Source organism: Trachypithecus francoisi, unplaced genomic scaffold (genome assembly GCF_009764315.1).
Source record: "Trachypithecus francoisi isolate TF-2019V2 unplaced genomic scaffold, Tfra_2.0 Lachesis_group4, whole genome shotgun sequence".
Taxonomy (NCBI): domain Eukaryota; kingdom Metazoa; phylum Chordata; class Mammalia; order Primates; family Cercopithecidae; genus Trachypithecus; species Trachypithecus francoisi.
The window spans coordinates 137,734,784-137,757,395 of NW_022681469.1; the positions used below are offsets into that span (position 1 = coordinate 137,734,784).

Consider the following 22,612-nt stretch of genomic DNA (forward strand, 5'->3'; position numbering starts at 1 on the left):
GATGTTTAAAGTAGATATTTCAAAAAATATTTCAAATCATAATAAAGCAACTAAGGACCAGCTGCTATGGGTTATAAAATGTCCTGGAAAATAGTTCAACCACGTTAGTAGCAAAAGGAATCCACAGGTTGCCGACTGATGGGACCAGCTACCTAGAATTGTTAGACACAAGTCAATTAATTTGGAAGACACCTCAGCTTTATAATAAATGATCTTGAGCCCTTGTGATCTAAAACCCTTTAGTAAATGTCTGGGCAGCATTGATCCTTCGCATGTAAATAAATCATGTATGTAATTCTAGCTCAAGCACTCAAGATTACATTTATTGTGTTTTATCTGTATCATTTGATCTATAGCTCCTACAAATCAAAATGCATTCTTAAATTCTCCTCTAAGAAAAGGCTAACAGACATTTATGAAGGGAATAAATAAAAAATAGAAAATTGTACTGTTTAACTTAGAATGACTTTTTAAGGGGTTTTCCTTATAAGATCTTCTGACCACTGTCAACTTTTAAATTTTGTCTCCATTCTCAAAAGTCAAGGGTGGAATAGAAAAGGAGTTTCCAAGGGTGATAGAAGTTGATGGTTAGATATCAACATAATGTATAATTTCTTCTAGCTGAGAATTCACATCACATTTTTTTCTCACTGCTCATCTGGCAAATTGTTTTCTAAGGCTCAAAGCCTCTTGCCTCTAATCTTCTTTCCCCAGAACCTATTTCCACCTCCTCAGCCCTTCTGCTACCACCTCTCCAGTCCACGCAACACTCTGTCCCTCAACCATGGAGGTCTGCTCAGAACAGTTATTCTGGGCATCTTCATGTAGCCTGTAGCTTCAATTTCATTTATGTACTTAATAAATATTTGTCAGTAAGCTCCTTGGGGCTAACCATTAGGCATGTAAAACCAAATAAGACAAATACCCATGCTCATCAAGCCACCTGCCTAAGATAGGGGCAAGTGTGTAGCGGGGACACAGATAAGAAAACAGGCAATGACACAGCACTATTCCACGCCTCTGGAGGTGGACAATATAGGGTACTTTGTAAGGACCAATTATAGGCAGGCCCAGAACATGATGCAGGGTTTTCCAGAAGGAGTCAGCTGAAATATGCACACACAACAGCCATGATTTCTGATCAAGCCTTTATTTCTCGTAAGCAAATTTAACCCAGAATATAGTGGCATGTTATTCATAAATGTGTCTCCTGCAAAAGTCCCTTCAGGTTTTGGTCAGACTAAAGCAGCGAGGACATTTGTACACTTGCTTTTTGGGCAAGGCATCATATGGACTTGCCCTTCTAGAACAGAAAGAAAGGGAAGGGATTGGGCATCCTCTCTCCAGATAACTTACCCCGGCCCTGCTCACAATCTCTAACCTCTCAAAGAGGCATCTTGGAAGTTTAGAGTCTATCCTAGCCCAACCTTAAGGAATCTGTGCAGTTTGAGGGGAAGAGGTCCAGACCTCACACTAAAGAGGTATTCTGGGGTCTCCAGGCTGGAGATGGCTGTTTTCTGAAACACCTTTCCCACCAGCCATGGTTCAGCTGCCATAGTGCAGGGGTGGGTGGTTTACATCCTTCCTTTCTGGACTCTAAGAAGCAAAACATCAAATCACATTCTGTCATCCCCAATAGTTGGTTCTAAACCTTCTCTTCAAGTTGCATTTTCTGTAGAAACGACATTAGAAGAAATTTATGGAAAGTGGAAATGGAAATCCTAATGGAAAGTGGAAATCCTTTCTATGTTTGTAAGAGCCACATTCTGAAATTGGGGTCGGGACATCTGTGAAGCACTGGTGTTTCATGGACACATTTGCACATGCTCCTAGAGAATGGATCAAAGGCACTCATCAGATAAACAGGGTTCATGGCTCCAGAAAGAATGGACTTCTGTCATAGGAAATATCAATGTTACTCTTTGCTGACATAAAGAAAAAATTTAGGGCCAGGCGCAGTGGCTCACGCCTGAAATCCCAGCACTTTGGGAGGCCGAGGCAGGCAGATTACCTGAGATTGGGAGTTCAAGACCAGCCTGATCAACGTGGAGAAACCCCATCTCTACTAAAAATACAAAATTAGCCAGGTGTGGTGGCATGTGCCTGTAATCCTAGCTAGTCAGGAGGCTGAGGCAGGAGAATTGCTTAAACTCAGGAGGTGGAGGTTGCAGTGAGCCAAGATCCTGCCATTGCACTCCAGCCTGGGCTACAAGAGTGAGTGAAACTCTGTCTCGAAAAAAATAAAATAAAATAAAGAGACAATTTGACAGTCTTGGTACTGTTAAAAGTCTACCTTTGCCTTTTTGGGAGAGAACACCTTAATCTTTGGCAGCACTATGAAAGCTGGAATGTTCTTACTACCTAGGCATTTACTATGTGACCTAGAAATTGTGAATGAACACATCACGATAAATATATTCATATGACGAATCTTGACATGAATATATCCAGTGACCTAGAAAAAAGAGGACATGAAAATTAAATGGAGACGTCTTAAACAAAAGGCTTTTCTCTTCTTTCTCTGCAGCAGGGTCCAAATGTTGACTTCTCAGGGATTAGAGGCAAGGAGCTTAGCACAGAATAGACAAAAGGAAATGTTAACTTTCCCTAAAACAAAACAAAATGGATGAGTTCACAGGTGAAGTCTTTCAAATGATGGAGGGATAGATAAATCTGATACAGCTTAAGGTTTTAAGAGCAAAATGAGCCGGGCGCGGTGGCTCAAGCCTGTAATCCCAGCACTTTGGGAGGCCGAGACGGGCGGATCACGAGGTCAGGAGTTCGAGACCATCCTGGCTAACACGGTGAAACCCCGTCTCTACTAAAAATACAAAAACTAGCTGGGTGAGGTGGCGGGCGCCTGTAGTCCCAGCTACTCGGGAGGCTGAGGCAGGAGAATGGCGTAAACCCGGGAGGCGGAGCTTGCAGTGAGCTGAGATCTGGCCACTGCCCTCCAGCCTGGGCAACAGAGCAAGACTCCGCCTCAAAAAAAAAAAAAAAAAGAGCAAAATGAACTAATTATATCATTAAAGAAAAGACAAGCCATCTGAAAAATGGGCCAGAACCTAAAGTCGGTTTTTAGCGGGGGGAAAACGCAATGGCCAACAAACACACAAAAGATGTTCCATCAAGAGAATGAGAAGACAAATTACAGACTAGAAGAAAATATTTGCAAAATACATATTTGATAAAGGGCGTACCAAGAACTCATGAAAGTCAACAATGAGAAAGCAAACAAGCCGATTTTTAAAAAAGGGGCAAAAGACCAGGATAAATATCTCACCAAAGATATACAAATGGAAAATTAGCATATGAAAAGATGCCCAACACAAAATTCTGTCAAGGATATGGGGCAACAGGAACTCTTATTCATTGCTGGTGGAAATGCAAAGTGGTACAGCCACTTTGGAAGACAGTTTGCTTGTTTTTTACAAAACTAAACGTACCCGTACCATATGATTCAGCAATCTAACTCCTTGGTATTTACCCAAAGGAGTTGAAAACTTTGTCCATACAAACATCTGCACATGTTTACAGCAGCTCTATCCATAATTGTCAAAACTTGGAGGCATCTTGGAAGCAAGATATCCTTCAGCAGGCAAGCAGAAAATTGTGCTACATCCAAACAATGGAATATTATTCAGTACTAAAAAAAAAAAAATGAGCTGCCAAGCTATAAAAAGACCTGAAGAAATCTTAGCTGCATGTTACTAAGTGAAAGAAGCCAATTTGAAAGCCTACATAATTTTACAATTCATCTATATGACCTTCCAAACATAAGGAGACAGTAAAAAAGATCAGTGGTTGTGAAGATTTAGCGGGGAGGAAGGGGATGTATAGGAGGAGCACAAAGGATTTTTAGGGCAATGAAACTCTTCTGTATGATACTATGATGGTGGCAACATATTATTATACATTTTTCAAAACCCACAGAATATACAACACAAAGAGTAACCTCTGATGGAAAGTATGCACTTGGGTAATAACGATGTGCCAGGGTAGGCTCATCAAGTGTGACAAATATACCTCTCTTGGGTGGAACATTGGTAGTGGGGGAGGCTGTGCGTGTGTGGGGACAGGGGATATATGGGAATGCTGTGCTTTCTGCTCAGTTTTGCTGTGGACCTAAAATGGCTATAAAATAAATGAAAGGCTATTTTTTAAAATGCTCCAATCAGAAAGCAAAAATGCAAAAGTTTTATGGTACCCAGGGATGATGAGAGAGTGGAAGAAGCACGTGTACAATATTGGGCCCATTTTTTTCAAGGCAGTTTAGCAAAATTTATCAAATTTATCAAAATTTCTCTTGGGCATATTTGCAAAAGCTATTTGGGATATATAGACAAAATTATTCATCTCTGCATTGTGGGAACAGCAACCACAGGAAAGCCAGTGTCTCCATTAGGGAGACTGGATAATACACCCCAAGGGCAAGAGCAGCAGGGGAGCAGATAGTGATTATGGGGAAAGGTTCTCAATACATTTTTTGCTGATGATGGATTTTGTTTTGTTTTTTATTTTGAGACAGAGTTTCATTCTTGTTGCCCAGGCTGGAGTGCAATGGCACAGTCTCGGCTCACTGCGACCTCCTCCTCCCTGGTTCAAGTGATTCTCCTGCTTCAACCTCCCAAGCAGCTGGGATTACAGGTGACCACCACCACGACCAGCTAATTTTTTTGTATTTTTAGTAGAGACGGGGTTTCACCATGTTAGCCAGTCTGGTCTCGAACTTCTGACCTCAGGTGATCCACCCATCTTGGCCACCCAAAGTGCTGGGATTACAGGCATGAGCCACCGAGCCCGGCCTCAGTATGTTTTATGAAGTGCAAAAGCAAGGCTCAGAGCAGTGCTTTTAATATTACCCCATTGATGTAGTTTTTAATTAATAGTTAGAAAAATTATTTCTAGGAAAGGATAACAAGAAATGAGTAACAGTGACTACCTTTGAGGATTATGTGGGGGTGGGGTGTGCAGGATTTCACTTATCATTCTGTGTCTTTTTTTTTTCACCTGTTTATATTTACTAACAAAGAGTTATGTTCCTTTTTTAAAACTTGTTTGTGTTTTCTAACAATAGATTTCTTTTCTAAAAAATATCACAGGTATTATCAAAATAGTGGGATTGTGGCTTTTTGTGTTTTCTCTGTTAACTGTTTTAACATCTATAATTTTTTAAATTATTTTTTACCAGGAAAACCTCATTATATTTTTTAAAATATTCCCTTTTCTCTCTTCTCATGACTGGTCTGGCTTTATCTAGATGCTCAAACTTGTAGTGTCACAATTTAGTCCTTGATGCAAAGGGAAAGAATGTTGGCATGTGCTAATATAAGAGTCCTAAAACAGTTGCCACATCCCTCCTTTTCCAGAGCAGGGGTCAGACATCCATCAAGTGATGTAGATGCCTGTTTAGTCTACCCATCAACCCCACAGCCATTCCTATGAGAATGATAAACAGAAAAGACAAAACCAATCAATACTGAACCCCATGATTTAATTAAAACCAGAGATGAAGACAGTGCTCAGGTCAGAAATGGAGAGGAATTTCTGATGATTATAATGTCGTTAAGATGCCCGAAACCTGGAGCAGGAAGAGATGGAGGCAAAGCAGACTGAGGGCACTGGGAGTCGCTGCAGGCATCACAGTGAGCTCTGCGGTGCTGCTGGTGGACTTCAGTGTCGTTCTGCATTTTCCTTTTTTTTTTTCTTTTTGAGACAGAGTCTCCCTCTGTCGCCCAGGCTGGAGTGCAGTGGCTTGATCTGGGCTCACTGCAACCTCTGCCTCTCGGGATCAAGTGATTCTGCTACCTGAATTTTGTATTTTAGTCGAGACGGGGTTTCTCTGTTGGCCAGGCTCGTCTCAAACTCCTGATCTCAAGTGATCCTCCTGCCTTGGCCTCCCAAAGTGCTGGGATTACAGGCGTAAGCCACCATGCCCAGTTCCTTTCTTCTTTTCTTTCTTTCTTTTCCCTGTCTCGTTCTGAAAAAAGAATCTCACTTTTTTTTTTTAAGCTTATTTTTTTCTTTGCCTGTACCTACAAATACAAATTTGAGTAAACTGTCGCTTCTAATGGCTGGGCATAGTAGATTTACATGTTTTTTTTTTTTTTTTTTGGTTTTTTTTTTTTAATTTTTAATTGTGGTAAAATATACATAATAAAATTTACCATCATAACCATTTTTCAGCACATAGAGCTCAGTGACACTGTGTGCATTCACATTGTTGTCCAACCATCATCACCATCCATCTCCAGAACGTTTCATCTTCCCAAACTGAAATTTGTCCCCATTAAACACCAACTTCTCATTCCCCCCATCCTCAGAGCCCTTGGCAGCCACCATCCTACTTCCTGTCTCTAGGAATTTGACCACACTAGGCACCTCATGTAGGAGGAATCATACAGTGTTTGCCCTTTTGTTCCTGGTTTATTTCAGTGAACATAGTATCTTCAAGGTTCAACCATGTTGCTGCGTGTGCCAGAATTTCCTCCCTTTTTAAGTCTGAATAGTATTCCCTACTATGTATATGCTCTATTTTGATTATCCATTCCTCTGTAGGAGGATCCACGGGTTGCTTGATATAGGTATTTCTTGGAGGAAACTCCACTGGTTATTTGGTCAGGAAAATTATTTGTTGTTACATTCTTTGCATTGAAATAAGTTATCACTCATTTCATATAAAAAGGATTCTGTGGTTCAAATGAAAAGAAACACTAAGAAAATTCATAGAGGTTGGCTCCTTTTGAAATAAATTCAATGTAAAGAAATTCTAGAAAATTACACCTACATGATTCAAGAGAACATTGTATCTTTGAAATTTCCTGAGAGAACAATGAATGGTAAGAAGAACAGTAAGGAGATAATGGGTCCAGCCTTTTGACCAACAGTCACAGGTATGTGACTTAGAGACCATGGGAAAAGGAATTACTGAATTAGAAGACAAACTGAAAAAAAATCATCCCCAACCCAGTGGAAACAGAAGATGACAATAGAACTTTTTAAAACCCAGAAATCTAATTTATGAACAATAGATTTTTCTAAAAAATAACATACAGAAATAACCAATGAAAAAAAGATGAAAACATTTTTATCTTAAAAAATACCTAATTAAAATTGAAATTCCTCATATTTCAGATAGCTGGAATTGATATAATAAAATATATATGTAGGCTCATAGTGGAAAATTTAGTAGACACATAAATAAGAAAAAACAATAATAATCCAATACACAGCAAGCTTCCAGAACTACATAGTCCTTCTCACCATTCTTTGCTCTAATAAAGTTTTAAAAATAAAATGTTCTCTTGAATCATGTTGAGAACAATCTGAAATTTTCTAAAATTTCCTTCAGTTTCTTACATTGAATTTACTCCAAAAGGAGCCAAGGGGTTTCTGGAGGAAGAATGTTTGAACTGAAGAATGCTATAAACAAACAGAAGAAACTGTTGGACGCCTGGAAAATAGCAAAAGCCAAGAAAATTTGAATGTTCTCTTCACAGCACAAAGATGTGCTTGGTAAGATGTCTATTTAAAGGGAAAAAAAAATTGTTCTCTACCATACCAGTTGTCAGTGATGTGTGACTATGCCGAATACAGACATTCTCAAGCATGTAAAAACAGATAAATTGCCCACATGTCAAAGATACGATTTCAGGATTGAGAAAATTGTGGATGGCAGAAACCGGTAGTGAGTAAGGAAACTAGTTACTTATAAAGAGATATGCTGAAATGATTGCAAGGATATATTACTATTTTATTACTTAAATATATATTGTATGGCTTATTATACCAATTAGCTAAATGAAAAATAATAAAGAGGTATTCTGTAACACTTGTTTTTAAAAAAAGCTCCAGGCCAGGCATGGTGGCTCACACCAATAATCCCAGCAGTTTGGGAGGCTGAGGTAGGCAGATCACTTGAACCCAGGAGTTCAAGACCAGCCTGGGCAACATGGCAAAACCCTGTCTCTACAAAAACTACAAAAATTAACCAGGCATGATAGCATGTGCCTGTAATCCCAGCTACTGGAGGGACTATGGCGAGAGGATTGCTTGAGCCCTGGAGGTCAAAGCTGTAGTGAACCATGATGGTGCCACTGTACTCCAGCCTAGGTGACAGACGAGACCCTTCTCAAAAAAAAAAAAAAGAAGAAAAAAAAAGCTGTTTAGAAATCAAGACTTGCCATGGTAAAGATAACATTTGAATGAGAAAGGCAGTATAATAACTGGTTGAGGTGCATATATAATCATATATAGGTATATACACATATATATACACACACTATTTTATTTTATTTTTATTTATATGAGCTTGATCATCTCCACATAACCCAATAAACCAAACAGATACTCACCTATTGCAATACTTAACCATGAAACACTAGAATTTTTAAAATTAAAATTAGGACCAAAATAAGCGTGTAAGATGTCACCAACTCTAACATTTAAAAAGTAAAATAGTACATGTTCCTTGGGAATACATATAAACAAAATAAAAATGTCACCGTAATAATCTTACCACACAAGGAGCCTCAGGAAGCTGCAGAAAGGAAGGGCTTTTTGATTATCTCTGACTGCAGAGCCAGCAATTAAAATAAGTGTAGCAAGTCTCCCTGAGATGGGGGTAGCCGGCCAGCCTCTGGGCTATGTGGATTCTCCAGGCCATCAAGCACTATGCCCTTTACTCAGTAGGTGCGTGCGAGTTCGCAAAAGTCTAGCTGATTACATCCTGGTTTTTAAATCCTAAATGGCTACTCAAAAAAACTGTTTTTATTAACATTTCACTGAAGGATAAAAAATTTCAAATATAGCTCAGCGCAGTGGCTTACACCTATAATCCCAGCACTTTGGGAGGCCTAGGCAAGTGGATCACTTGAGGTCAGGAGTTCTAGATCAGCCTGGCCAACATGGTGAAACTCCATCTCCACCAAAACTATAAAAAATTAGCTGGGCGTGGTGACAGGCGCCTATAATCCTAGCTACTCGGGAGGCTGAGGCAGAAGAATCACTTGAACCTGGGAGGTGGAAGTTGCAGTGAGCCAAGATTGTGCCATTGCACTCCAGCCTGGGTGACAAAGTGAGACTCTGTCTCAAAAAAAAAAGACATTTCAAATATAAAGATCTTGATTTCAGATTTGTAACTTTCAGCTCCAGCATTCAATTTAGTGGTCACACTCTGGGGGGAAAAAAAAGACTTTTCTTCAGGTAAAAGTCTTGAGAAAAAGTAAATTCTTACTTCCCAAGGATCTCACAGAGCCAAGTAAAGTTAGTGTGACTTGTAAGCAGGTGAATCATTGTAGCACAGAGGCATTTGGGCAGGTCAGAGATGCCTGGACTGTGCTCTTCCCATCCCTGGCCTTACCCAACACGGTGAGACCCAGGCTAGGGAGGAAGGCAGCCCAGGCCCATCTCCTCCCCATACCAGCTGCATTTTCAAGCCTGTTCTGAAGGCAGAATGTTCTACTCTCAGTGCTTTTTACCCTTCTTGCTCTATGAAGACAGGGAAGTTCAGGTTGATGAACAAGTGGATTAACTATGATCAACTCATTTCTTTTGCTTCAAAACACACGGTAAGACTAACCCAAGGAGCAAAGCCCTCAAAATGCGCTTACTCAAGTGTTTGTGGTTCACTGCGACCTCACCCTGCCCCCTCACAATAATTAATCTGAGGTTCTAGTAGATCATTAGATTCCACTTCTTTCAACCATCTAAACTAGGTGAAAGTGTCCCTGGATTTAAGGTGCTGTAGCTTAAGACAGGATTGGTGCTTTTAGATCAGGGGTTTTCTCCAGTGGGCTATTTCCCAGAAGAGTCCAAAAAATTAGAATCAAATCCTTGCATATAAATGCCCAGAAATAACATTTTGTTTCTCTTTGTGAGTTTTTCCTATGTTACTTACAGCAACGATGGCAGAAGCCCTTAAGTTAATGAAGTCCCCAGGCACGTTGCCAGGGTGTAAAGGCCCTTATCTGTGCTCTCTGCCAATGGGAAGTCGGAATTATCAAGCAGCCCTTGGATCAAAGGGAAGTCTGATCCTGGGGACTTTCTTACGCCTCCCCCAGAGCTATGGATAATTCCCCTGCCTGCATTCTTCACTGCAACTATCTTTTATGAGAAATGGCTGCTCTGGCAGAACCCAAAGATGACTGCATTTCCAAGGAGGTTAGTAGACCCTCAGCATTAATGCTCAGTTTATGGGTACAATGTAGTTACACATCCAAATCTACACATTTACACATAGTCACTAATATATAGTTGCAGTTTTAAAGAGTTGAGTTTAATTGGAAACTACTTAATTTTATCGGCCAAGTGTATAATACGTATATATGTGTGTTACACTTTCAGATTAAAAAAAAAGCTTGCTTGCTTAAAATTGTCAACATTAAATTTTTGTAATCTAGTTATTGTAATCTAATCATTTTCTTTGTAGACCCTTCATTTCTAGAAATTTCTAAGTCTCTTTAGTTTGCCTTTTATTAAGGACTTAGAGAGCCAGTATGAGGTCATTTTGCTCTCCTGTGTGCACAGTGACTGCTGGATGAGAGAGGAGAGGACTTGTCAGGAATAGGATTATTCAAGAGCAGGACAATCTGACTTTTCAGAGACCAGCCTGTAACAAAGAGCTATCTAGAACAACCACATGGTTTATGAGCAGAGCTCTCTCAGATAACTTGCCTTAGCAAGATTCTGCATTGTCCTCTCAGACGTCCCAAATACACATGGTTAAAACCCTTTGCACTTTCAGCCAGGTGCGGCAGCTCCAGCACTTTGGGAGGCCAAGGCAGGTGGATCACTTGAGGTCGGGAGTTCAAGACCAGCCTGGCCAACATAGTGAAACCCCATCTTTACTAAAAACACAAAAAAGTAGCTGAGTGTGGTGGTGCACACCTGTAATCCCAGCTACGTGGGAGGCTGAGGCACGAGAATAGCTTGAACCCAGGAGGCAAGGTTGCAGTGAACCGAGATTGTGCCACTACACTCCAGCCTGGGCAACAGAGTGAGACTGTCTCAAAAAATAAAATAAAAAACTCTTTGCACTTTGAACAGGAAAGAAAATAGGGACAACCTACCTTCCAGGCATAGAACATGGGGTGGTCATTTCTTATGGGGGGGTCGGTGTGCCCTTGCTCACACAAGCACTGTGTTGGACTAATAGGCACAGGAAGTTAAGAGCATGACTGAAGTAAAACAAAACCCATCGCTCTCACCTGGCAAAACCCCACCCTCGTTAAACTTAATTCTCCGTCCACTCTTTGCTTGCATCCAGGCAGCATAAGAGTGTTCCTTTAATCTTATGACCACAGATCTCAAGCTCCCTTTAAAGCTCACTCCCAGAAGCACTGCGCTCTCTGTGTGGAGAGAAGGCTGCTTTACACTTTCATTTTCCTCACACCTAGAGTGCCCTTCCCTCTCTCACTGAGAGTGAAGGCAATCAGAACACACCCAGCCTGCCTGCACACACACTCCTATGCTGTGCCTCCTCCCAGTGACAACTGGCTCAGGCCAGCCTCTCCATTTGCACGTGGGATCCCATCCCATCTTGTCTTGAAGCACCCTTGATCCTGAAAGTAGCTCCTCCTTCTCCTGTGTAGTCCACTCTCCTCTCCGCTCCATCCCATGACATAATAATTCCGCTCAGAACTCTCCGGTGGCTTTTTCACCATCACTCCTGCTGCTCTGCCCTTGCCTGACACTGTCTCCTTCTTTTCCACCTAATTCCAGCCTCAAGGGTCCTCTTTCTGACCCTTGAATACAGCAAGATGATTCTTCCCTCAGGGCCCTTGCACTTCAGGGTTCTCTGCTTGAGACAATTACCCCAAATAAATAATTCACTCCCTCCCCACATTTAGATCTTTTTCCCCAATGTCACCTCTTGGGAGAGGCCTTCCATAACCACCCTATCTAAACTATTCTCCACACAGGTCTTTGTTTTCTCCAATCACTATTTTCGTTCATGGTGCTCACGTTGTAATTGTGTTGTGTTTGCCTCCCTCCCAGAGGGCAGCCTCCAGGGGCAGTGATGTACCTGCCTGTCCTCTGCAGGGCTGTTCCTTATCACCCACCAGAGCAGTACATGACACAGCAGACGGCCCATAAAACATTTGTATCCAACAAACATGGGTTATTCCCTGGCTCAGCCACTTAATAACTTGGTGGCCTTGGGCCTCAATTTCTTTTTTGTTGAGACAAGGTCTCATTCTGTAGCCCAGGCTAGAATTCAGTGGTGTTGTCAGGTTGGTTCACTGCAACTTTGACCTCCTGTGCTCAAGCAATCCCCCTGCTTCAGCCTCCTAAGTAGCTAGGACTACAGGCACATGCCACTGCACCTAGCTAATATTTAAATTTTTAAAAAAATTTTTGTAGAGATGGAGTCTTGCTTTCTTGCCCAGGCTGGTCTCTAACTCCTGGGTTCAAGTGATCCTCCTGCCTTGTCCTCCCAAAGTGCTGGGATTACAGGAGTGAGCCACTGTGCCCAGCCTCTTTGAGTTTCTTTTGCTCAACGTTACTCTTGTAAGATTAATCCATGTCGTGCTGTAGTTTTTCATTCTTTTGTGTGACTGTACCAGTTTATTCTACTGTTGATGGACATTTGGGTTTAGTGTTGCTGCTATGAATATTTTTATACACTTTTTTTGTGAATATATGTGATTATTTTCCCCCTAGATGAAGTTTTGCTCTTGTTACCGAGGCTAGGGTGCAATGGTGCTATCTCGGCTCACTGCAACCTCTGTCTCCTGGGTTCAAGCGATTCTCCTGCCTCAGCCTCCGAGTAGCTGGGATTACAGGCGCCCACCACCACGCTCGGGGAATTTTTTGTATTTTTAGTAGAGACGGGGTTTCACCATGTTGGCCAGCTTTGTTTCAAACTCCTGACCTCAGGTGATCCACCTGCCTCGGCCTCCTGAAGTGCTAGGATTACAGGCATGAGCCACCAGGCCTGGCCAATATATGTGACTTTTGTTGGGTATATAATTAGGGTGAAATTATTAGTTCATGGTTTATGCATATAATTTTTAATAGATTCTGCTAAAGTTTTACAAAGTGGTTTTACAAATTTGCACTTCCAACAGCAGTATATGAGAGCTCCAGTTGCTCCACATCCTTGCTAACACTTGATATTGTCTTTTTATTTTTAGTTGCGAAAGGGTGTGTAGTAGTATTGCAGTGTAGTTTTAATTTGTATCTTCCTGATGATTAATGAAGCTGAACATTTTCTCATGTTAGGGACCCCAGATTTATTGGCCATTGGATTCCTGCTTTTGTGAAGTGTTTGTAAAATATTTTGTCCTTTTTTCCCACTGGGCTGTTTACTTTTTTCACGTTAATTTGTAGTTCTTTGTATATTCTGGATGTAGCTCTTTGTTATGTATCTTCTACCTGTGGATGGCATTTTAGAAACTTGGTGTTGTGGCGAATTAAAGTTCTTGCTTTTATTTATTTATTTACTTCTTTGAGACAAGAGTCTTGCTCTGTTACCAAAGCTGGAGGGCAATGGCTTGATCACAGCTCACTGCAGCCTTGAACTCCTGGGCTCAAGCAATTCTCCCACCTCTGCCTCCTGAGTAGCTAGGACTACAGGCACATACTACCATGCATGGCTAATGTTTTTTCTGTTTTGTTTTGTTTTTGGGTTTTTTTGAGATGGAGACTTGCTCTGTCACCCAGGCTGGAGTGCAGTGGTGCGATCTCCACTCACTGCAACCTCCACCTCCCGGGTGATTCTCCTGTCTCCTGTCTCAACCTCCTGAGTAGCTGGGATTACAGGCATGTGCCACCACACCCAGCTAATTTTTGTATTTTCAGTAGACACAGAGTTTCACCATGTTGGCCAGGCTGGTTGCAAATTCTTGACCTCAGGTGATCTGCCTGCCTTGGCCTCACAAAGTGCTGGGATTATAGGCGTGAGCCACCGTACCTGGCTGATAATTAAAAAAAAAAAAAAATTATAAATGGGATTTCACTATGTTGCCCAGGCTGGTCTCAAACTCCTGGCCTCAAGCAATCCTCCTGCCTTGGCCTCCCAGAGTGCTATGATTACAGGGTGTGAGTCACCACACCCAGCCGAGCCTCAAATTCAGGATTTATAATGGTATCGATAGATGATAAAAATAGAAGCCCCTTCAGAGGACTGTGGAAAGTGTGTCTGAGGATGCGGTGAAGCAATGCCATGATGCTCTCAGCACTTGCCCCACATGGGGTAACTACCCAGTAAAAGTTAATTAGTACTGTTTTGTGAGCCTTTCTATAATGTTTCTCTCTGGGACTACTCCAGCTCTCTGGTTACAAAAATACATAGATTTCAACATCATAGAGAAGTCAAATGCATGTTTGGACAACATACAGAAAACTGGAAAGTGCAAAAAATAATGAGTTACTGCCTATAAGCAGGAGCTTAATTCCTCATTCAAGATGTTTCTTTTAAAGGAATTTACTGACCCTAGAATAGTATCTGTGAGATGAATAGACAGTGGATCTATCCCACCAGATGGAAGGATAGATGTAGGGGGAAGGGTTGGATAAATGAGTAAACTGAGTGGGTGGATTGCACATAGTTCAAAATGATGATTGAAATGTGGATTTATTATTATTTTACTTTAAGTTCTGGGATACATGTGCTAAACATGCAGGTTAACATAGGTATACCTGTGTCATGGTGTTTTGCTGCACCCATCAACATGTCATCTAGGTTTTAACCCCCACATGTATTAGGTATTTGTCCTAATGCTCTCCCTCTTCTTGCCCCCCACCACCCAATAGGCCCTGGTGTGTGATGTTCCCCTCCCTGTGTCCGTGTGTTCTCATTGTTCAACTCCCACTTATGAGTGAGAACATGTGGCGTTTGTTTTTCTGTTCCTGTGTTAGTTTACTGAGAACGATGGCTTTCAGCTTCATCCATGTACCTGCAAAGGACATGAATTCATTCTTTTTTATGGCTGCATAGTATTCCATGGTGTATGTGTACCACATTTTCTTTATCCAGTCTATCATTGATGGGTATTTGGGTTGGTTCCAAATCTTTGCTATTGTAAATCGTGCTACAATAAACATACATGCACATGTGTCTTTATAGTAGCATGATTTATAATCCTTTGGGTATATATCCAGTAATGGGATTGCTGGGTAAAATGGTATTTCTGGTTCTAGATCCTTGAGGAATTGCCACACTGTCTTCCACAATGGTTGAACTAATTTACACTACCACCACCAGTGTAAAAGTGTTCCTATTTCTCCACAGACTCACCAGCATCTGTTGTTTCCTGACTTTTTAATAATTGCCATTCTGACTGGCATGAAATGGTATCTCGTTGTAGTTTTGATTTGCATTTCTCTAATGACCAGTGATGATGAGCTTTTTTTCATGTTTGTTGGCCACATAAATATCTTCTTCTAAGAAGCATCTGTTCATATCCTTTGCCCACTTTTTGATAGGGTTTTCTTATAAATTTGTTTAAGTTCCTTGTAGATTCCATATATTAGCAAATATTTCTAAGAAAATGCAGTTGGCCGGGCGCGGTGGCTCAAGCCTGTAATCCCAGCACTTTGGGAGGCCGAGACGGGTGGATCACGAGGTCAGGAGATCGAGACCATCCTGGCTAACATGGTGAAACCCCGTCTCTACTAAAAAATACAAAAAACTAGCCGGCGAGGTGGCGGGCGCCTGTAGTCCCAGCTACTTGGGAGGCTGAGGCAGGAGAATGGCGTAAACCCGGGAGGCAGAGCTTGCAGTGAGCTGAGATCCGGCCACTGCACTCCAGCCCGGGCGACAGAGCGAGACTCCGCCTCAAAAAAAAAAAAAAAAAAAAGAAAATGCAGCTGACCCTTGAACAACACAGGAGTTTAGGGCTCCCAATCCCCCATGCAGTCAAACATTTGTGTATAACTTTTGACTCCCCCAAAACTTAACTACTAACACCCTGTTGTTAACTAGAAGCCTTATCAGTAACATAAACAGTGATTAACATATTTTATATGTTATATGTATTATATACCATATTCTTACAATAAAGTAAGCTAGAGAAAAAATATTAAGAAAGTCATAAGGAAGAGAAAATATATTTGCTAGTCATTAAGTGGAAGTGTATGATAATAAAGGTTTTCATCCTTGTCATTACATTGAGTAGACTGAGGAGGAGGAGGATGAAGAGGAGGAGTTGGTCTTGCTGTCTCTGAGGTGGTGGTTTGTCTGCAAGTTTTTTCAAATTGTTGCAAACTCCAAAATTTTTTCAAATATATTTATTGAAAAAAATTCATGTATAAGTAGACTCACACAGTTTAAACCCATGTTATTCAAGAGTCAACTGTAATTTGATGAGAATCACTATTGGTTACTCCCAGAGCACAAGTGAGTGTTGTTTTTGGGGTTCTCCACCTACCCCCTGGAAATGCAGAAGAAGGTAGGTATGAAGTTGTTAGATTCTAACCAGTATTTAATGAAAGATTAACTCACTCATCCCATGATCCAGCAACCTGTGGGTAGCAGGGAGCTCCAGAGACACCTCTGGAGGGAATGTGGCAGCTGCTGCGGGAAGACAGAGCCCCAAGATGGTGGTGGGCCTGGGGCTGGCAGCAAGCCCATCTTTAACCTTAGAGAGCTTCTCCTAAGTATCCGTGTGGCATGTCCCAGGACAAAAGATGTTACATTAGCAAGAAAAAATACCTTTGCCTAAAACTTAAAGTATTTTTAGATGGGAATACAACTTCGAAATTTTAAAGCAAGTCAGTGAGGGGGAAAACGTTTGCCTTTAAAAAAAAATCATTTTCTAGGCATCTTTTCGTTGAGTGAGGAGTAAATATTATCACGTTTTCGCCGTTACACTCACATGGATGAGCCATGTCCATTCTTCTTTAGATTATCCCTCAAAATTGCTCATCTATTCAGTGAGAGGGAGTGGGTGGCTAGAAAGAGCTCTATGCAAAATGTAGCCCTTGTCTTCACTAAGCAGACTGTCTGACCCAGATGGAATAGCAGCCGACGTACTTCCTGTGATTTCATTTACCCAAAGGCTTTGCAGTCGTGTGGTTTCATCGCTGTTTCAAAAAAGTAGAATCAAAGCAGTTTTTCCCTCCAACCTCATATGCTTAGATGCAAAGAGCTAACTCTTATCACTCCTGCATCCTTAATTGGACTTGGTGATAAAGGACAAAACTCAGGTCTGGAAGGACAGTAATTATAAGGAGTTACATAATTTGTAAGAAAAAGATCCTGAATTCAAAGAAATGGGTTCAGCCAAAGGGGCGTCTCTCTTTCCCTCAACACCCTCTTCCAATGGGTCACCAAGTTCTATCCATTTTATCACTTGGCAGACTCCCCTCTCCCCTCCCCTCCTGCCTACCAACAGACAGGGTTTGCATCATTGTCATCACTCAGACACTGTTACAGCTGCCTCCAAATTAGTCTCTCTGCCTCTGTCTTCTGCCCTCTAATTTTGTGGTTCACATCATTGAGTATACACTGGACTCACCTGGGAGCCTTAAAGAGGACAGATGCCCAAGTCCCACCCACCTCCCCACCCCCAGTCTGACTCACATGGTCTTGGTAAAGCCTGGGGCAGCTCCCACACCACGGCAGAGCCGTCCCTCAGAGAGCTGGGATAAGGGGCTGATCTCCATGAGTTCATGCTGCCCTTGCTAACAGAAGAGCAAGGCCACTTACACAATTCGTGATTTCCAGAAGATGAAGACTGGCCACAGTTTCCCAGGAGAAATACAACTGCTGTTAGTTCTACAATCAGGTAGATATTTCTCCCAAGGCAAAAGAATATGTTGAAAATGAACTTTGGATCATAAAGGAAATCGCTTGAAGGTTGTATTCCTTTCCTATTTTGTGTTACAAATTATCACAAAGTTAGCTCATGGGTCTGTAGGTCAGAAGTCCGGGACAGCATGGCTGGATACTCTGTTCAGTCTATTGTAAGGTAAAATACCTGAAATCAATGTCAGCCAGGCTGAGTTCTCATCTGGAAAGTTCTACGGAAAAGCCTGCTTTCAAGCTCATTCTTGTTGGCAGAATTCAGTTCCTTGTGGTTAGGACTGAAGTGCCTGTTTCCTTGCTGACTCAGCCAGGGGCCACCCTGGGTCCTTCACGCTGCCCACATTCCTTGCCACATGGTCCCCTCCATCTTCCAGCTAGCAATGGTATGTGAAACCCTTCTCACCTTGAATCTTTGACTTCCTCTCTCTCTTTGGCCTCTATGTCCAGATTGAAAGAGTTTGTGTGATCAAGTCAGCCCCTTATAATCTCCCTTTGTTAAAGTCAGCTATCCTAATCCCAGAGTAATTCACAGTCCCTGGGCACATACACCACAGAGGCAGGAAATCTTGGGGCCCATCTTAGAATCCTGCCTGCTGCAAAGGCTCAGAAGGGTCCCCCAGTCCTCCTGGTATTTGGAGGTTGAAGGTGGAGGACAAAAGAGAAGAGCCAAGCGATCCCAACTCAGCCCAGAGTTTCTAACTATCCACACGATACAGAAACCCACTCCCAGGGATGTGCATGAGCCCTGAAGAAGCAGTGCTGCCCGGCTCAAACAGCTTACCCTACATGAGCTGCCAACACGTGCCCCTAGATCCAACCTGATCCCAAAGCAATCAGGGAGATGCTCCTACCCCCCTGCATGTTTCTCCTGTCTTCTAATGAGACTCTTGCAGAAATTCTGCCCCACTCACTTCTTCACCAGCTTCAGCTGTGTTACCCATCATCTCAAGCTGTAAGCCCTCATCTCAGGTCCATGGACTCCCAAATCAGCTCAGATGAGGGAGGAATGTGTCTGTCAGTGCCCTCGCCTGGGCCAGCTGAAGGGTGTAGAAGCTAACAGAAACTCACTGCACTGTGCTTTTATTTTTTATTTCACATAAGGACAGGTTTTGTTTACAAAATAATTAAAATAGCAGCTTCACATGAATTCCTTAGAAAACGGGATAGAAACATAAGGCCAAGACTACCCACATATTAAATCAATCCAGATGAGTGTGGCATGCCAGGCAATGCATTTGATTTCCTGAGGTGTGTATTTCAAATAGTCTGGATGGGCAGAAACATGATCCAGCTGTTTAGAAGGCACTGAAGCAGCTTCCAGAACTGCGTTTTGGTCCCATCTTTTCCTCACAGCAGCTTGTTCTTGTCGTGAAACCAGCCCTCATTCTCCCACTCCCTCTCCATCTCTCCCCACCACCAGTCCCATTGTTCTGCCTCCCCTCCTCACACAGCCCCCAGCCAGCTCCTTCCCTTGGACTGACTTCAAATGGATGGAGGTTATGGAAACGGATTCCTCTTCACTCTTCCTGTTCTACCTTTTTCTAAGTCTTAGAGGATCCAGGTCTTTCTCTGTTGTCTTTATTCATCAAAACTACTACAGTGTTGGTGTCTTTCTGATTAAAGGACTCAGGTTCCTCAAGTTTGAAGGAGAAAGTAAGTTTTTATTTATTTATTTATTTATTTATTTTTTGAGACAGAGTCTCACTCTGTTCCCTAGGCTGGAGTGCAGTGGCACAATCTCAGCTCACAGCAAGCTCTGCCTCCTGGGTTCAGGCCATTCTCCTGCCTCAGCCCCCTGAGTAGCTGGGACTACAGGTGCCCACCACCACGCCCAGCTAATTTTTTGTATTTTTAGTAGAGACAGGGTTTCACTGTGTTAGCCAGGATGGTCTCGATCTCCTGACCTCGTGATTCGCCTGCCTTGGCCTCCCAAAGTGCTGGGATTACAGGCGTGAGCCACCGTGCCCGGCCTGAGAAAGTAAGTTCTAAATGCTTTTTACAAAGGAAACTTTCCTTCTTTTTTCTTTTTTTTTTTTTTTTGAGACAGAGTCTTGCTGTGTCGCCCAGGCTGGAGTGCAGTGGCCTGATCTCAACTCACTACAAGCTCCGCCTCCCAGGTTTACGCCATTCTCCTACCTCAGCCTCCCGAGTAGCTGGGACTATAGGTGCCCGCCACCACGCCCTGCTAGATTTTTTTTTGTATTTTTTGGTAGAGACGGGGTTTCACCATGTTAGCCAGGATGGTCTCGATCTCCTGACCTCGTGATCCGCCCATCTCGGCCTCCCAAAGTGCTGGGATTACAGGCATGAGCCACCACATCCGGCCTGAGAAAGTAAGTTCTAAATGCTTTTTACAAAGGAAACTTTCCTTCTTGCTTCTGCCTGTATGTTTATCTCATTCCACAACTGACTAGAGAAACAGGACCATCCATCTTCAGGTCTTTTACAAACTTGTAGACATGCAGAAAATGCTAACAGCAGCAAGACGCTTACATATGAAGCCTTTTAAAAGAATATAAATGTACTATACTGATAACTCATAGGTGTTAGACACAGACCAGTGCTTTTTGTTGGTTTTCAGCTTATGGTATATTTATAACTCTTCTAAGCTGGACCAAATGATCTAACAAAGGGCAACAGATTTCTCCTCCACAGTGAATGGAGGGTTCAGGATTCTGGGCTCTGGCCCTGATTTGTCTGGCATGACCAGTTATGTGACCTCGTGGGCCCCTTGATTGACCAGCTTATGCTTCACGTTTTTCATCTATAAAGGAATCGGATATTAGACAATCTGCTAACATAATTCTTAATGTTAGAAGTCAGAGGTTAAAAAACATACGATATAAATAACAACATTAGCCTGATTTAGAGTATGTATTATGTGACACTTTTATACACATTATGCCATTCAGTTCTCAGGAGAACTCAGTGAGATAAGGTTTATTATGATCTCCATTTGATGGAAAAGAAAACTGAGCATTAGAGCGATTGATTGCCTCACCCTAACACAGACAGAGGAGGAGCTGGCAGAGAAAGGGATGTGCTGGCTCCAACCCGGCTGCCCCTCAACACCATATTGTACACCTGCCTGTGACCACCTCTGTAAATGCTCCCAACCATCCATCCAATCCACATCCAGGGAATTCAACATCCATTCCCAAATTGTTTATCTCTTTACGAAGAAGGAATAATACATGCAATATAATAATGGCCAACATCACATTTGTAGGTCAAATGTTCAGGACAAGAACTGCAAATTCAAAAGCTTCCGGGCAGCCAGGTCAGTATCACACGTCATCAGATCTAAAATGCCATGGACTTTCAGACCAACCATTAATTTTCATATTGCCAAGCTAGAAAAACTTTCTAATTTTAATTACAAGATTTATCAGTGGTATGCTGTATAATGATGGTCAAATGTGAAGCAGTGGGTGCTTGGAATTAAAGAAGCAGTCACAGGACACCTGGGGACGTGTGATGCTTATGAAGAGGATGCTGTTTCTCAGCCCCAGGGAGTTGCTGCTGGATATTCTGTGGATGTTTTTTTTTTTTTTTGTTTTTTTGTTTTTTTGTTTTTTTCTGAGACTAGCCCAGGCTGGAGTACAGTGGCATAATCTTAGCTCACTGAAACCTCTGCCTCCTGGGCTCAAGCAATTCTCATGCCTCAGCCTCCCAAGTAGCTGGGATTACAGGTGTGTGCCACCACGCCCAACTAATTTTTTTATTCTTAAATTTTTAGTAGAGATGTGGTTTCACCATATTGGCCAGGTTGGTCTCAAACTCGTAACCTCAAGTGATCCACCTGCCTCGGACTCCTAAAGTGCTGGGATTTCAGGCATGAGCCACCACATCCAGCCAGCATTCTGATTTTTAAACAGAAGTCTGAAATCCACATTCTAAGAAAATCTCCTGATTTTAAAAAACATATATGTTAAAAATTAATTTTTTAAAAGCTGAAACACTCTGTGAGCCAAAGAAAACCCATCAGTTTGCCATGCAGCCTGCAGCCCAGCCTTCCCTGTGCCAGGTGGGTGCCTCTTGATAAGTTTGAAACAGGTAAGAATGATCGGCCTACAGAGAGTGGGATGATGACCCCTTCATAGGCCGAGGGGACAGCTGGCTGGGTAATGGTCTCCCAGACAAGAAAGGAGTGGGGCCTGGACCAAGGTGCCAGTGATGGGGATGCAAAGAAGCAGGTCATTGTTTCTGGTGGAAGATGCAGGCCCAAGTCCTGAAAACAAAAGCCTATGTGGCCAAGGGGTCGCCAGAATCTAATTCTCATGCTCAAAGTCAGGGAAAGACAGTTTTGAGGGTGGGTGAGGTTTAGTTAGAGACATCTTTAATCTTTCCATTACCATTTAAGAGAGGTACACCTAGTGTGGTCCCTCCACTGCCAGCGTCAGCATCACCTAGGAACTTGTTAGTGATTCATACTGCTGGAGCCCTCTCCAGACTTACAAAATCAGTCCTTCTGGGGGTGGGCCCAGCAATGTGTGTTTTATCAAGCCCTGTAGGTGATTCTGATTCATGCTAAAGTTGGAGAACCTCTGCACTACAGCAGATGCCACTCAATTATTTTTTAGGACTCAGTACAGTCTATGTCCTCACTTTTAGAACAGTCTGCACTACACAAGAAGCTATGTTAGAGAAGAGCCACTTTATAGCCTAAGACTCATCAGGGAAAACCTACTATTGGATTAATCTCAGCTAGCATTTTCATTTGCGCAGTGCTTCTTACACATTGTCATCACGTTGTTGTTGTTGTTGTTGTTTTAAAGAGACAGGATCTCATTTTGTCACCCAGGCTGGAGTGCAGTGGTGTGATCACGGCTGATTGCAGCCTTGAACTCTTGGGCTCAA

At 42.3% G+C, this 22,612-nt stretch overlaps 1 protein-coding gene across 4 annotated transcripts in view; it reads left to right on the top strand.

Annotated features, from left to right (window-relative positions):
• HECW1 (HECT, C2 and WW domain containing E3 ubiquitin protein ligase 1) overlaps window positions 1-22,612 on the top strand; it is a 441,946-nt gene that overhangs the window by 242,956 nt on the left and 176,378 nt on the right. The window contains exon 1 of one of the 4 annotated variants that reach the window (XM_033193926.1): window positions 10,063-10,161. The exons of the other annotated variants lie outside the window; for them this stretch is intronic. Coding sequence (XP_033049817.1) covers window positions 10,117-10,161 — 45 coding nt within the window. The 5' untranslated portion in view covers window positions 10,063-10,116. Of the gene's footprint in view, window positions 1-10,062; window positions 10,162-22,612 lie in introns of those variants that run through there. 4 annotated transcript variants of the gene reach the window in all.